General features: G+C 43.4%; 1 protein-coding gene across 2 annotated transcripts in view; it reads left to right on the top strand.

Moving 5' to 3' along the window:
• LOC126525144 (uncharacterized) overlaps positions 1-16,605 on the top strand; it is a 76,302-nt gene that overhangs the window by 38,917 nt on the left and 20,780 nt on the right. For both annotated transcript variants that reach the window (XM_050173197.3, XM_055067562.2), the window contains exons 7-10: positions 3,710-3,823; positions 4,663-4,765; positions 7,964-8,132; positions 10,774-10,865. In XM_050173197.3, coding sequence (XP_050029154.2) covers positions 3,710-3,823; positions 4,663-4,765; positions 7,964-8,132; positions 10,774-10,865 — 478 coding nt within the window. The remainder of the gene's footprint in view (positions 1-3,709; positions 3,824-4,662; positions 4,766-7,963; positions 8,133-10,773; positions 10,866-16,605) is intronic.

Raw genomic sequence — 16,605 nt, 5'->3', positions numbered from 1 at the left:
CACATTTGTTTGGGGCCCGGCACAATCCGATGCCTTCCACGACCTTCAGCGACGTCCACAGACACCACTGATCCTTGGTGACTTTGACGCCGAGGCTGACACAGAAGTGCATACTGATGCTAGTAACGTTGGTCTCGGAGCGGCACTCGTACAGTTTCAATCTGGTGTTGAGCGCGTTATTGTGTATGCCAGCCGAACCTTGTCTGCTGCTGAAAAAAACTACTCAGCAACTGAAAAAGAATGTCTGGCAGTCATATGGGCTATCCAGAAATTCCGCCCATACCTGTACGGACGCCCCTTCCGTGTCGTCAGCGACCACCACTCTCTCTGCTGGCTGGCGAATCTCAACGATCCTTCAGGCCGTCTTGCAAGATGGAGCCTTCGGTTGCAGGGATTTGATGTGACCATCGTCTATAAGTCTGGCCAGAAACACACTGACGCCGACTTTCTCTCCCGCGCCCCCGTCAAACCCGCACCACTAGATACTGACGACGATTCTGGTTTTCTTTGTACTCTTCCGTCTGTAAACCTTGCTCAACAGCAACGCCAAGATTCCGAGCTCCAGCTCTTGACTGAATACCTTGAAGGAAGCCGCCCACAACCCCCATGGCAGTTCGCGCGTCACTTGTCCTCTTTCTGCCTACGTGGTGACATCCTATACAAGCGGAACTTTCACCCTACGGCAACCGTTTTCCTGCTCGTTGATCCTGCTACTCTCCGCGACGACGTTCTACGTGCATGCCACGACGAACCAACGTCCGGGCATCTTGGTTTCACGCGTACTCTCGCGAGGATCAAGCAGAAGTACTATTGGCGAAAACTCACAAAAACCGTGAAGCAGTACGTCAGAAGTTGTCCAGATTGCCAGCGTCGCAAAGTTCCACCACTGAAACCAGCGGTCTGCTTCAGCCTGTCCGACCTCCTTGTTCACCTTTTGAACAAGTCGGCATGGATTTACTCGGCCCATTTCCCAAGTCTTCGGCTGATAACCGCTGGATCGTTGTCGCCACCGATTACCTCACTCGATACTGCGAAACACAAGCCGTTCAGCGAGCTACTGCTTCAGATGTTGCTAACTTCTTTATCAAAAATATCGTCCTTCGATATGGTGCTCCCGCTGTCGTCATCACAGACCGTGGTACGGCCTTCACTGCCCAGTTGGTCCGAGATATTCTGCAGCTGAGCGGAACAACGCACCGTACGGCAACTGCGTATCACCCGCAGACTAACGGTTTAACTGAGCGTCTCAACAAAACGATTGCGGATATGCTTTCCATGTATGTTGCCACGGATCATAAAAATTGGGACGAACTGCTCCCGTATGTGACATTCGCGTACAACACTGCCCTACAAGAAACCACCGGGTTTCCTCCTTTTCGTCTGGTCTACGGACGCGACGTCACCACTATGCTCGACGTGATGCTCCTACCAACTTCGTCTCAACCTACCGCATCAGATACAGACGCCTTTTTTCAGCATGCTGAAGCAGCGCGGCACCTTGCGCGGCAACGAATTCTATCCCGACAAAGTTAAGATGCTCGTCGATACAACATATGCCATCGAGACGTCACATACAACCCGGGAGATCTCGTATGGGTGTGGACCCCTATACGTCAACGAGGCCGGTCAGAAAAATTATTGCGCCGATACTTTGGCCCCTACATAGTTTTGCGTCGTCTAAGTCCTGTCAACTACGAAGTTATTCCAGCCGACACTTCGCACCACTCCCGTAGACCACGTTTCTCTGACATTGTTCACGTTACCAGGATGAAGCCCTACCATTCGCGCTGACTCTCATCCACAAACTTTGTGATGCGGGCCTTGTCGTCACGTCCGTTGTCTTTCTCACTTCTTTTATTTTCTCCTTGAGGCATTTAACATCTCCCCAACTTTATTTTTTATTTATTTATTTTTTTTTGGAGGGAGGGGTAATGGCCTGCACTAGTTACGCTAGAAGTCGAGGAAGAAGAAGTGTGCGTGGTAGCTGCTGCAAAAACAAACTGTAAACGGCCATTCGCTTAGAACTGACTGACTGGCTTTTCCTCTCGTGACAATATATATATATATATATATATCTATATATATATATATATAAAATATGTGTGTACTTATAAAGATTGACAATGCATAGACGTCTCTTTCTCTCTATCTTAGAATGATGAGATGCATTACCAGCAAGCCCAAGTTGCACTGCTGTCAACTTTCTGTGAAAATCTGCAAATTAATTTTCTGCATTCTCATGCGTGTGACTTAAAGATCCAAGATGCTGTTGCACAAAGTGGTGACACATATATTACATCCAATTTACCTCTTTCAATGAAGCTTCATGGCTGCACACTCGTGCTTGCTGTGAAGGCAAATTAAGATTCAGCGGAAGGGAAGTTGCAAAGGTGATAATGACCAAGGCTGCAAGGTTCATTTTACAGCGAAGGCATTAAGGGATCATCCGTTTTTGAGCTGTGTGAATGCCGGCGTGCAATGGTATGGGCAATATCAAATGTTAATTGAACCGCCAGAGTCCCAAACTATTCCTTTGCAGCACAATTATCAAGATTATAAAATAAATGTTACTTTGAAGTCACCTCACTTGAATAGATAACTTATTTCCATGGCTTTTTTATCCAGTAATCTCTTATTTTTGTATCTCACATCGCGTTTTCCCAGCTCCATGTTGGAAGTTAGCTTGGAGTTTGTTTGGCAGTGTTAATGAAAGCTGCTATATTGGTAGGGTTGGTGCTGCAACACAGCATTGCTGATGCACTTGAGTGCGGCCATGGCTGGCTGTTTTTTGTGATGGCTACGATGCAGGATGCATAGTGAAAGCTGACGTGTTGCTGCAATGTAGTCTGCATGGGAGCCGTCACTAAGACCAGCCACAACGTGCTCGAACACAGCCAGTTAACAGACACCTAGTACTCTGCAAGGATGCGAGTAAACACTTATATACAGCTTCGCTGTCTTTGATATCTCAATTGTTAAAGTGGCACACATCTGTGAAGGATTTCTCTTTTTTTTAAACTTTTTCTGAACTCTTTACGTTCACCTAGTTGCTTGAAGTACAATCTACTCCACTGTTGTGATGACTTTATTGTGCGTGTGTTTGTGTGTGTGTGCGTGCGTGCGTGCGTGCGTGCGTGCATGCGTGCGTGTGTGTGTGTGTGTGTGTGTGTGTGTGTGTGTGTGTGTGTGTGTGTGTGTGTGTGTGTGTGTGTGTGTGGGTTGGGAGTGGGGGGATCACAGTTCAAGCTTTCTTTAATAAAACAATAATGTAATTTGATGTATGTTCTTATATTGAAACATTGAATTCGAGGCTGTGCCCAAGCTTTGCGGGAACGCAGCTTTCAAATCTTATGACCTGTATTCTTTTATGGCAGACTGTACAATTACAGCAACACATTGCTTTGCTCCTCTGCTGCAATGGTGTTTATGCACAGATAAAGTACAGAAAGAAAGAGCGTCTGCTATCGCCCGTTGTGAGTCTTCTGCCTTTTGATAAGCTTCAATGGGTAGTTTGCCTGAGATGAACACACCTGTTGAAAAGAAGCCACCAAGCAAGCAGCCCAGAAATTAGAATAAACGCGTGTTAAGTTCCATAGAAAGAATATGAACTTTAATATAAAAATAATGTGACATTCCTCTTACATCTACAATCTTGTGGACAAGTGGACAACTTGGGTTTCTATAATTCAATGAAGCTTCTTTGTTTCAGAGATGTGGTCACCCGGGGCCTGCTCAAACACCTGCTCCCACTGTTTGACCAGGACTCGGCAAAGCCCGACTTCATCGCTCAGCTTGGGTGGATCGCATTTTACATCCATAGCAAGTGAGAAATCCAACATATCGATCATTACATCTGTGTCACAGAAATCATATTGAACTGGTATTCATTATGCAAGAATTTTACTGTGCATAGTTGCTATTTGTGACATATTTTCTTTTGAATTGCCTTTTTTTTTTTGGGTAGCACCATAGCTTAGTTATTTGTTTCCGCTACATAAATATTTCCTTGTTACTCTTAGACTGCTTTGACTTTTTAAAGCCTCTCTTTTATGTTTCCATTGCTATTGTGCCTTGCTATTAAGCTTAAAATGCTTGCTCCTCATATTTGTGCCATATACATACAATTGTAGGAAATGCACCAATGGACTGCCAACCTAAGCGTGCTTAGGTTATGCCTTCACATTGTCATCACTGTATGACATGGCCTGTGACATGTTTCTATACAGATGCTGCCAGTACTCTGTAATCTTTCGGTCCCAGGTAAATAAGCCACATGCGTTTGCGCTTGAAGTCTCCCTCTTCTTTTTTTCTTTTTTAAACAATAGTTATAGTACCTAGTTTTGCCTAAAATGCAGCTTCCGCACCTATATTTTGCCCTTAAAGTGCACATATTTTAGTGCCTAGAAATTCGGCTTCTATTAATTGCTAATTCCTCTGTAGTTTTTACCGTTATATGCTGTAAATCTCTTGAGGATATTGGAAAAAAGCTAGCAAGTGCTTTAGGGATAATGATGGCACACCAAAACAGCATTTTCTGCAACAAATTTCTGTGCTCCCCTCATTTTCCTCAAGGTTTGATGTGCAGTGCTGCTGATATTGTTTCTGAAGTCTTCCTACCTTCCTTTCAGTTTACTATGTATGTATGTTTTTTTTCCTTTTCAGTGACAGTGCTCAAATTGAAAGCATGGACTGCACAGCAAGGCTGTGCCACATAGTAGCTAGCAGGATGGTTCAGTACAGCTCTGCACCTCAAGAAAATGTCACTGTAAGTAGCATTTGTCTCTGCAAGAGAAAGCCATACGCTGTATTCACTCTGAGTCTTTTAAAGGATGCCAAAAGTGTGAACAGCTTTAGCGCCTTATGCCTTATTGTGGCAGCAATTCGTATACAGACACTGGAGGCACATTCGCACCATTGGTGCCGCCGCTGCCATGCTGTCCTCGAATCAACTATGCAGGCGCGGCCCACGCGTGGAGGATTAGTAGGTCTTTAGAGATGCACAGTGCATCTTGCTTGAAAATCAACGAAGCCGAGTGGACGCAGTGTAACACTCAGTTGGTTCTGCTAGAGATAGAGCAGTGTTCCGGCTTCTGTTGCTGGCAAAAGCATTGTGCACACATGTGTTAGCATGTAGCATTTGATCCCACAACCTTGGTTGTGGGATCGTTCCCCACCTGCGGCAAGTTGTTTTTTCGTCCACTTTCATTCCCATTAATTTATCATTTCTTTATTGCATTTATTAAGCACAAGTAATTTTCCCTATGTTGTCCTTGGTGTCAGTGTTTGTTGGCTTCTTACGATATGACTAATAAAAATCAGGCCCTTCGGTTAACCCCTTTTCTTCTCGTTTTACATAACAAGGGTCTCGAATCCAACGACATTGATGCCTTCAGGTAGAATGTGTGGGCTTATTGACCGGTTGCCTTCACCCAAAAAGATCACGTTCTCGTGATGCCTATGGCAGAAAGGATGTTCCACATCCACCACCAAGGTCTATGAGTGGTGGCACTGGCTAACACTTCCAAGGTTTTACTAGGAAACATAAATACCGAAGAAAGTGGATGGGGAAACGGCGCCACGGTAGCTCAATTGGTAGAGCATCGCACGCGAAATGCATAGGTTGTGGGGTCGGTCCCCACCTGCGGCTAGGTGCTTTTTCGTCCACTTTCATTTCCATTAATTCATTGTTTCTTTATTTCATTTATTAAGCACAAGTAATTTCCCCTATGTTGTCCTTGGTGTCAGTGTGCGTTGGCTTCTTACAACATGTGCATCAAGTAACACGAGCAAGAAACATGTGAGCAAGTCTGAACAAGCAATAAGAGACACCTAGACATTGATGGTATTAAACACAATAAATAGGTCCCTCTTGATATAGCACAGATGGGCAGTACAGTTAAATATTATTTATTGATTACACGTAGCAAGATATCCTATATACTGATAGCTTCAGTTGATATGTGTCCCTGGAACATGCTAATATTCACTGTGTCACGTCATGCAAATTGATTGTTTCTTGGTAAATTTGCAGTGGTTGACAAGTTTGAACAATGTTTATGGAGTTCAACTTTATTAATAGACAATAGTTGGTAGTTGATGGTTATAGACAGTTATAGGTAGTTATAGCCAGCAGCAGCTAGTGAATATCACGCCAGAAATGTCATCTATTTTGCATTCTAATGTCATTCAAAGCACTTGGTGCTTCTTTATTACCACAGTCATGCACATTGGAAAAAGATTACTTCCCAGCAGAATAAGAAAGGAGGGAGGTTTCTCCTTGAGGTTTCGTTCTTTAACTGAAGAGCTCATGACATTGTTGTGAAGCGGCAGACTTCATGGTATTTGTGTTTCATACTTGGCTCTCTTCTTGCACAGGAAAAACAATTAAAGGGACACTAAAGAGGAAAGTTGAGCTTATCTGCTAGATTAGTGTTCTGGAATAGTCAAACCTTGGCATAACAAAGCTGCAACTGACGTGAAGATAGCATGGTTATATCTCATATTCAATATAATCATATAGTATTTGTTACGTGCTGATATCGGGGATAAATATTTTATGCTTCGTCATATCTGATAATTTATTATACCCATGTTCTCCACATAAAGGCTTGACCATACTGAAAGGATCAGTCTTACCATGAGTAGAGACTCGATGAGCCAGAGAAGTATGAAGTAAGCCAGAGAAGAAATAGTATGTTTTTACATCCTGTCTCCTGTACCAAAGCCTTTTACTGCAGCGAAACTTCACAGGACCCACGTACTGTCTGCAGGGCTCACACATGGCCTGCTATTGTGAGGGAAATTGTGGCATGGCTACAGCTAGGGAAGCACGAAAAACTAGACCCGTACACATCTTCTCAAATACAGACAGCGTGAACAGACAAAGGCAGAGCAAGGAACGGGACAGCGAACTGTCCTGTCTTGTTCTTTGCGCTGTCACTGTCTACTCCCTCTGTCCATACTTGCAATGTCACCACCAACCATCCTAAAGAAACACATTAGCTGCAAACATATCCTCATTGCCAGGCAGCGGAGCCACATAGGTCAGGTCGCACTGCCATCAGCATTGTCTGGTCATCAAATATGTTGCACCTATTCCGCCAATGCTAGGCCAGCTCAGCACTGGTGGTCAGAATTAATCTGGAGTCCCCCGCTAGGGCATGCCTCATAATCAAATTGGGGTTTTGGCACGTAAAACCCAAGAATTCAGGTTTTCCAAGTCCACGCCATCCACCAACAGCATCTAGGTCAGCAAATCCACACATGCGTGTGAGGAACAAATACGTTCTTCACTGCCGTTGGACATTTGGACCAGTGTGAAAGCGTGGTTCCTTTTGCTCGATTCTATTCCTCACTTATCATCTGCCACTCCTAATTGCCTGATCCCTGTGATAAACGTATCCGTGGCACTACCTGGACCACTGAGAAAACACGAAAAGGAATAGAATCTAAACAAAATCCTTACGTTATCCCAACCCTGCTGCATTTTGGTGTCCCTTTGGGATTATGGAATGTGCAATGCACCTTTGGCAGCATTCTGAATTCCCTTCCTAACAAGACCTGAGAGCCAAGTTGTTTCTTTCTAGGCAATAAATTTTAATTCATGCTCACTGCTTCCTTTTGTCCCTTTCTTTTCTTCTTTTTTTCTTTTTTGAAAGAACTGTCCAGAGGAAACTACCTCCCATGTTTTCTCATCGCAGTAGCCCAGTGGCTACAGTACTTCACTGCTGAGCTAGAAGTCATGGGCTCGATCCTAGTCTTGGCAGACACATTTTAATAGGGACGAAATACAAAAATGCTTGTATACTTCAATTTAAGTTCTCGTTGAAGAACCTGCGATGGTCAAAATTAATATGGAGTCCTCCCACTACGGTGTTCCCCATAATCAGATCATGATTTTCGCGCGTAAAACCCCAAAATGTAATTGAATTTTAATTTTAATTCATTGCTGTTTTTATTGCAGGCCCTGACATCCCTGCTGGCATGCCTTGCCAACTGGAGCAGCCGGTGGGGTGACCTGGCTGGGGAAGTGGCTGCCACGCCCGGGATGGTGGGTGCACTGGGCCACCTCCTGGAGGCGCCTTATCTGCACCTGCGCAGGGAAGCCCTCTGGCTCATCCAGGGCCTCTCAGGTGAACCTTTCTTGATTGCATGCCTTAACCCAAGGTACATGGTCTTTCAACAGTGATTTGTACCCAATTGCTTAAAAATGAGAAGAGACTACAATTTTTCCTGGGCAAAACGCACAGCTGCAGCAGATACAGGCTATGCTCATTACAACGGACCCGCCTACAACAGACTTTCAGATATAACAGAGCCTATTTCAACCTTAGTTTGGTCGGCCTATTTTACAAAGTTCGCTTTTAACAGACCACATTACAACGGACTATTGACTGCAGCGCATGAAATTAGCGGCAATTTTTGTCAAAATCAGGTGTATAAAATGGACTTTTGCCGTGTCGACGACTGGCAGGCAACTGACATGTGAGGGTCAGCCGACGATCGTGGCTCAATATCGTGCACGCGAGGGAAGAAGGAAAGCGGGACGGAAGTACGCCGCCTTTTGCTCATGAGGCATGGGGTGGGAGCTGAGGGTGGGAGGCTTCTTCTCCGGTGGCTCCAGTTAACGGCGTGGCTACCCGGGCGCCGTATCTTGAAAGCGATCTGTGATGTAGACAAAGTGCACCCAGTGCCGGTAGCTTTGTATGCGCTGTGCTTTCGACGTTTAGTTCACGTTGAAGCGAGTGACAGCACGTAGGTCAATTCGTTCGCTGTTGCTGCCGCGCTTCCCCACTCCAATGTTTTGACAGCGACTTTCCACGGTCATCGAGCGAGATGTGTTCATGTTTAACTACGCACATGTTACCTGGTGCTTGTTAATTTTGTTACTAAGTGAATGTTTAAAACTTCATACGGTCGCTAAAACCAGTATCCTTACTTCGCATAGCTGTCTACTAATTTTCTATCACTATCGATGCTTCACCTTTCGGGCGAAACTGCGACTTTTCTTGCTTGTTTTTTACTTTGGACGTTCGTCACTCACTCCTTGCAGTAATGTTGTTACATGTTGCGACCAAAGTTTTAGAAGTGAGGCGTTTCGGATATTACAGATTTCCGATAAAACGGATAATTTTTGATAGATTATCAGGGCCTGTTATAACGAGAGTCGACTGTATCAGAACATGTACAGTCACCTCCGACAAGTTTGAGCATTACTTCTCAAACTGGCTTCTGCACGTGCCTGGTGTGCCCTCCCCTCCTCGCTGCACCCTTGTACTAGCGAGGGTGGTTTGTAACTTTTAAGCTAAAACCGTCTTAAAAGTTCTACAAGCTGAGAGCCACTTTGAAATTTCACGGCGTCTGCCTCGTCAACACTTGTTGCCGGTGGATGATGACATTGGGCATTTTCACAGCACATTGTAACGGAAACACAGGGTGCCTTCACACAATTTGTTCAGGTGCATCGGCATGGCGCAGTTTTGATACAGGCTGGTTCACTACGGCACTGCATCGGTTTCTACCTCATCCAGAATAAATACGAGCGATAAGCATTTTGATGTGTGCAAGGGACACTGCTGCATGCAGCACGACATGGGCGTTTAGGCTTTGCGTTGCAATCGGTATATTAAAAATCATTCTGCAGTGCGAGTGACTTGTGACAATCGCGAGGAAAAATTAAAATAAGCTCTTTTGCATCGAACACTTTGTTTGCATCCGGATGCTATTTATGGCATGTGGTGCCTACGGTGCCGGTGCCTGCAGCAGCTGCATGATCAACGTGCACTGCATTACGGACATTACGGTATGCGGAGCGACGTGGCAGAAAAAAAGAAATCACTTGTTAAAGTACTGTCATTATTTTTTCATCAAGACCAATAGCACATGGGTGTTTTTGCATTTCACCCCCATCGAAATGCGGCCGCCGTGGCCAGGATTTGATCCCGCAACATCATGCTTAGCAACCCAACACCATAGTCACTGAGCAACCACGGTGAGGTGTTATTTTTTTATCATGACCAGAAGCTCATAGGCAATGAATCCAAGGAAAGCTTAGGGGTAATTAGCCATGGCTGCAATTGAAATTTAGAAAATAATGAAGAAAATAGGTAATGAAAGTGGATGAAAAGAAAGCTTGTCACTATGGGGGGGGTCCGAACCCACAACCTTCACACTGTGCATGTTACTTTCTCTCAAGTTTGCATGGTATGTGATGCCACTAGGCGTAAAAGGTGTTCCACATCCACCTACCATGGCTCTGAGTGGTGCTGACTAACACTTCTAGGTATAGGTCTAGTACCCATAGGTATCCGAGTTAGTGGACGGATTGATGGTCGTCACTGTAGCACAATTCGTAGTGCATCTGCATTCGCAGAAGTACCCGTTTATTGTCTTGGTATTCCTTCAATGTGGCAGTGAAATTTCATTGTATTGAAATTCTGTATAAGCACACTTCGTTATATTGAAGTTCTAAATACACGCTGTTCTGTGGACAAGAAGTTATAAAAGGTTAAATGCTTCATTGTAGTATTTAAATTTGTTATATCGAGGTTTAACTATATCTGTGTTTGTTCTGTTGAGCTTAAACTGTACAAAAAAGCATACTTTGGAGTCTCTCACATCATGGTTACATTTCAGCATGCAATTCAAGAGAGTGAGCTTTGGCCTCAATGAATGAACATAGAGTGCGGAAAGGTTACTTGACCAATTTAAACTGCTTCTGTATGCCTATTTGTTGTCCACAAACAAATTTTTCTGTGTCTGTGCTCTTTCCAGGTGTCTTGGCTCGGTATGACCTCACCGATCTCACTGCTGCCACTAGCGGCATCATTCCCTTGCTGACACCAGGAGCTGCATGCATAAATGAGGTGAGTTTGCAGGCTACTCATGGTTATTGCAGCTTGCTTATTAGACAGTTTTAGTATAGCAGGTTCAAAATGCGCATTGCCGAACACAGTGAAAAATTTGCAGGTTACATATGCGTGCAACTTTTGGATTTTGCATTATGGTCTTTGAATGTCCAGCATATCAGAATGGTAGTGCCGGAGCTGTCTACCTCGCTCCGAATTTGGCTATGTTACTTGCTCTTTATAGTGACAGCAAAATAAGAATGGTAAAATTGGCTTTCGCTTAGTCTCCTCTCTCTTTAGAGTATCATTATACATTGGCGACATTTTGTCGTCGTTATGAAATAAGCTCTGTGTTCTGATGACGACAGGTTTACAAAAGACCAGAACATGCTAGAGTATTTGGAATTCTCTATCTGTTTGCCATGTGGAGTGCTCTCCTAAAGGTCTCACTGAGGACTTCATAGCGAGGTCATAGTTGTTTTGTGTGTGTCTGCATAAACAGTCGAAACACTATGCTAAATCTGTCTATTAATGCAGCCTTAAGGAGGCCTTTTACACCTTGCATTCTTCGCAGCAGGCAATTTAGCACACTTCACAACTGCTCTATACTTACGCATTTTCTAACTTCACCCATGTAGTATCTGCTTTAGCATACCTGCCAACTTCCACGATTTCACTGTAATATGTCAAACTTTTATTGCTTGTTCACGATCGTACTGAAATCCATAATTTCGGGATTGTTTTAGGGGGGTCTAGTTTAGGGCTAAACTAATTTCAGTAGAATGCAAGTACAAATGCCAACCGATTTTTCAATTTCTCTCAATTATACGGACCTAATGATAGAACCGGTGATAATGGTAACCAAAATTTGGCTGCTGTTATACATGCATAATTAAAAATAAACTTCATGAAAATTTGCATTTCTGGCGAAGATAATACTTGTTGCGACTGTAGAGCAGTGTGCCTGTTCACAGCTTCTCTGCGGAACAAAGTCTGCGAAAACTCAACATCTTGAGCAATACAATAATTTTTTTGCTTTTCACCAAATTTTAGTAATTTTTCACTTTGACTTTAGCCTATTTGAAATTTCAAGGTTGGCAGCTCTACGGTAGTTTTGACAGTTTGAAGCACCCAGAAATTTGAAAAAGAGTATCTTCCAAATTAATTGTTTAGGTTTTTTTTTTTTTTTTTTATACGAATAACCGTACAGGCCTTCGAGAAGGCATTGTGTAAGGGGGGAAATATGTTAGCATATTCGTAAGGAATTAGGAAGCAAAAAACAGGCATCAGTACAATAAAGGGAATATTCACACAATGCAGCAGTATGGAACATTAATACAATATTAGCAAATACAAGATCAAGAGCGATAACTTTAAAAACTGTAAACACAATAACGTAATAACATTTGCCCCTCACTTGCATTTTATGGTTCGATTTGCGATCATAGAATGAATGAATGCACTTTATTAAGAATGAAAATGCAGTGAAAATTTTTGTTTCAGTACCTGCATTAGGTGCAAAATGTGCAGGTTGTGAAAGACATTAAGAAGTCATAGTCAGGTTTTGGGCATGCTGAAATCTTGGACACCATACAGTCATTCCATCTCATGTGTGCCCAGTGTTTTGTCAACCGTCTCCAGTTCCTTTGAAATGGATACATAGATAGTTTAGAATGGCTGCTTCAGCGTACTTTGTACTACAGTGTATGATGTACTAAAATAATTGTTTTATGCCATGAGTATTGTTTCAATATTGTGTACAACAGTGACAGTAGGTGTTGCTTTAGAATTTCTAATGAAGTAGTGCTTGTGTACATCATTATAAAGCTTGTACTTTGCTGTGTGGAGATGATGTTTTTTTTTTTTTGCTGCACTGATAGACTTTAATAAATTGTGTAAAATCTTAGTTGATTTTAATGTAAAACGACAACTCAACACAGTAGGGCTTTCCACTGACCCATTATTTCATTGTCTTCACCCAATACAGTAGAACCCCATTGATACCGTTGTGGAGGAGGCGCGTTTGATTACAAATGATCTAATGAGAATAAGTGCCCAGAAAAGCAGTCACTGGGTTCCGCACTCAGCGCCCAAAATTTGTCGTCCTCTTCGTCTCGCCGCCACCTTGATATTTCATTCAGATCTAGTATCTTTTCTTATCATCTCGCTACAACCATGGCATTACATACCCAACTTTGCAGACGAAACTTATCAGCTGTGTCAGGGCTGAGTGACGGAGTGAAGTAATTTCAGGCGCATAATATGCACAAGCTGAGTAGTATTGCTAGAGCGGTGTCCTTGCGACATGACACATATGACCATCAATGTTAAATCACTGACTGGGTCAGTAACCGTGAAGGGACCAATATACTGGGCCAAATCCATAGCCACACCAAGTTACCTTTTTCAGATGAAACTGGCTCATGGTGGCAGTCATACCGCTCTTTGGAACGATCTTGCAAGGCCAGTGACCGCAGATTGGAGGGTGGTATCGAGGGAGCTGCACAGCAATCAGGTGTAGAGCAGGTAGAAAGGGGTATATTCTGTGGTTTCGTGCTTGACCATATTGTAGGCATAGGGGATAAACAGTAAGACATTATCCCAGTTCTTGTGATTGGGTACCACATACATAGGCAGCATGTCAATCAGGGTGCAGTTTGTACGTTCCACAAGGCCATTTGTCTGTGGATGGTACGATGTTGAATGGCGGAACTGCGAAGTGTAGAGCCAAATAAATTCTTGAACAGCCTTGCCAATAAATTGGTGACCACAATCATTGATGATTACGTGAGGTGGACCATGACAATGAGCTACAAAGCGTAACAAAAAGGCAGCAATGCAAGCAAAGCAGCTGTGGAGGAGGGCACAGCTGTGTTTTCCGCTTATCTAGTGAGGTGGTTGATACAGATGATGACCTAGCGGTAGTTGTTCGATGACTGGGGAAACGGTCCTAGCAGGTTGATTACACCTTGCCCGAAAGGTGTACAGGAAATATTACAGGGTGGAGAAGGCTGTACGGAGCACTTGTGGGTCACTTATGACGCTGGCACTGGTTGCAGCTGGGTTCGTGTTGTTTAGTAGTATTGTGCCAGTAATAGCGCTCCTGTATTCAAGCAATGTGCAAATGAATCCTGGTATGGCCTGACATTGGATCAACATGCATGGCACAAAGAACATCACACAGCAAGCTTTCGGGAGCAATCAGTAAATATTGCGTGCCACTTGCTGAGTAATTTATCTTGCACATCTCGAAGGGGCAGCACAATATGACGAAGACAGAAGGCAGGAACACACAGGACAGAGCTTCTGTCTTCATCATATTGTGCTGCCCCTTCAAGATGTTCAACCAGTACTAACTCGCCCAAATGTCGATCCTCCTACAGTATATTGCCTTGCATAACAGTCCATCGCAGAGACAAAAGCAACTACTGGCCTTAAGTGCAGGCTCAGGTGAACAGGGGGTTCAAACATAAGTCATTTCACTGTTCTCTCTGGAACACAGCGACATCAGGAAACGTGAGGGAGACAGCAGTAAAGCAGGCATCGAAGGTGTCCACATCATTCAGCATCGGCATGACGTCGTCCACACTTGTAGGAAACAATAAAGTAATATTCTTGGAGCCATAACTACCAACATGCAAAGTGGCCAGACGGGTCACAGAAGATAATCAGCCAACATAAGGAGCGATGGTTGGGGACAATTGTAAGTGGACATCCATAGAGGTGGCAGTGAACACAGAACACCAAACAGCAGCTTCTGAACACCAGATACAGTGGCCAGCCATTCTCGTTCCATCACGGTTTAATTGCTTTCAGCCGTGCTTGAAAAATGACTTGCATAGGCAGCGAAGTACTGTTCGTTACTGTGGCATTGAACTAGGGCTGTTCCGATGCCTATTCCTTTTGCTTCAGTGTGCACTTCGGTAGGAATAGATGAATCAAAGTGATGAATTTTATGCTGTGATGTCAGCAAAAACTTGAGAGGAGAAAATGCCACTTCACATTCAGGTGTTCATTCAAATGGGGTGTCTTTTCGCAAGAGACTTGTCAATGGTTACACAGTGTTCACTAATCTGGGTACAAAACGTCAAAAGTAAGAGCATAATCCCAGAAAGGTGCAGAGTTCTTGTAGCGACTGAGGTGGCTCAAAGGCATTGGCAGACTCGATTTGACATGATCTGGTTTCTTAGGGGACCACAAAAAAAAAGACTCATGAACCAGAAGAACCCAGCATCCGATAACTTATGTGGCAACACTACAAATTAGGTAAAAGGCTGCTTTTACGTAGAACATTTTAATGCGATTAACATGCTGAGGATAATTCGTGCACTTCTTATATTTATTTATGTCTTTGTTTGTCCCGACTCCTTCAGTAAAAAAGAAAACCATTAAAATTTTCCAGTGGGCGGTATTGTATCCACCCCACACAGATCTCTCTTAGAGCTGCCACATGCTTTAGGGAGCTATGCCACGAATACTTGTGTGCCACTCTTCAACGAACTTCTTTCACATCAACTTGGTTGACTGGGTATAGACCCTTTTTATGCTTACAGAGTTCCTAGAAGACTTCCAGTTTAACCCTCCAGAACAACACAAGTTAGAATAGCCTCCAAATTTATAGGACCCTCCAGCTGGCACCAGTTTTGCTCCAGAGTCAAAGTGTTTCACAAGTGAGTTCTATTGTTAGGTGCAATAAAAAAAGCCCCTACATGAGCTTGATGCACGGCACACATTTTTTATGTCTGAAAACATCAAGAATATGTGCCTACAGTATACGATGCGACAAAATACATTCTTTTTTTTTTTTTTCTTGTCTAACTGGACTGTCGAGAATGGCTGATCGGAAGTTCTCAGAGGTCACGAACGGACTGCTACCACATCGCGCATGCGAAGGGTCTATATGCCGCTGTTCAATGAAGAAAAGTATACAGCAACGATTACGATACTCCCCAATGCGAAATTTGAGCGCAGCTGCACACAGGGTGCTTCACTTTACTTGAGCCAAACATTAAAAATATGCAAGTGCTACGTAGCTGGAAATAATCAAGGCAATATTGTTTGCCATTGCTTAAAGATATTATAATTAGCCTTAATAAATTAATGAACTTCTCAATTATAATTAGATAAAAGGTGTCAATGAGAAAATTTTAGAGCAACAGGAGAAGCTTTAGATACAGCATTCTGTTGCTAATACGTGCTACATAAAAGTGTTTTTCCAAGCGTGAAAGAAGCTCGCGAATACACCCCAAGTGCCTCTAGCGGCCAGTTGCATGGCAATTTTGCTCAGATTCGCAGGGTTGTTTCATGCTTGGAAATACAGTTTGATGTAGCACATATTGAGCAGCATAAAGCTGTATAGGGAGTTTTTCATGTTACTCTACAATTTTCTCATTTACACTTTTATCTAATTAGGCAGAACGCAAAAATAAATCTGAATATATCCAAGTGACGGAAAACAACATTACCTTGGTTCGGTCCAGCTATGTGGCATTTGCATAGATTTAACGTTTGGCTCAAGTTACGTGAAGCACGTTGTATGCGTTTTCATTTTGCTATATATTCGGTGGCATGGACAATCTGTCTCATGCGGCACATTGCAAACGGAGTGAATTGTGGCGTAACTGCCTCGTTAATCAAGATTTAGGTGCAATGAATACATTGTTGTGCCAAAAGGGAAATAAAGGCTTAGGAGGGCAAGTAAGAAGCCATAGATCCAGCACTGAACTTCAACTAATTTTATTGTTACAGCAGAGCAAGG

The sequence above is a fragment of the Dermacentor andersoni genome, chromosome 3 (genome assembly GCF_023375885.2).
Source record: "Dermacentor andersoni chromosome 3, qqDerAnde1_hic_scaffold, whole genome shotgun sequence".
Lineage (NCBI taxonomy): Eukaryota > Metazoa > Arthropoda > Arachnida > Ixodida > Ixodidae > Dermacentor > Dermacentor andersoni.
The sequence above is the reverse complement of the archived record's forward strand: the minus strand, read 5'-3'. Positions and strand labels throughout refer to the sequence as shown.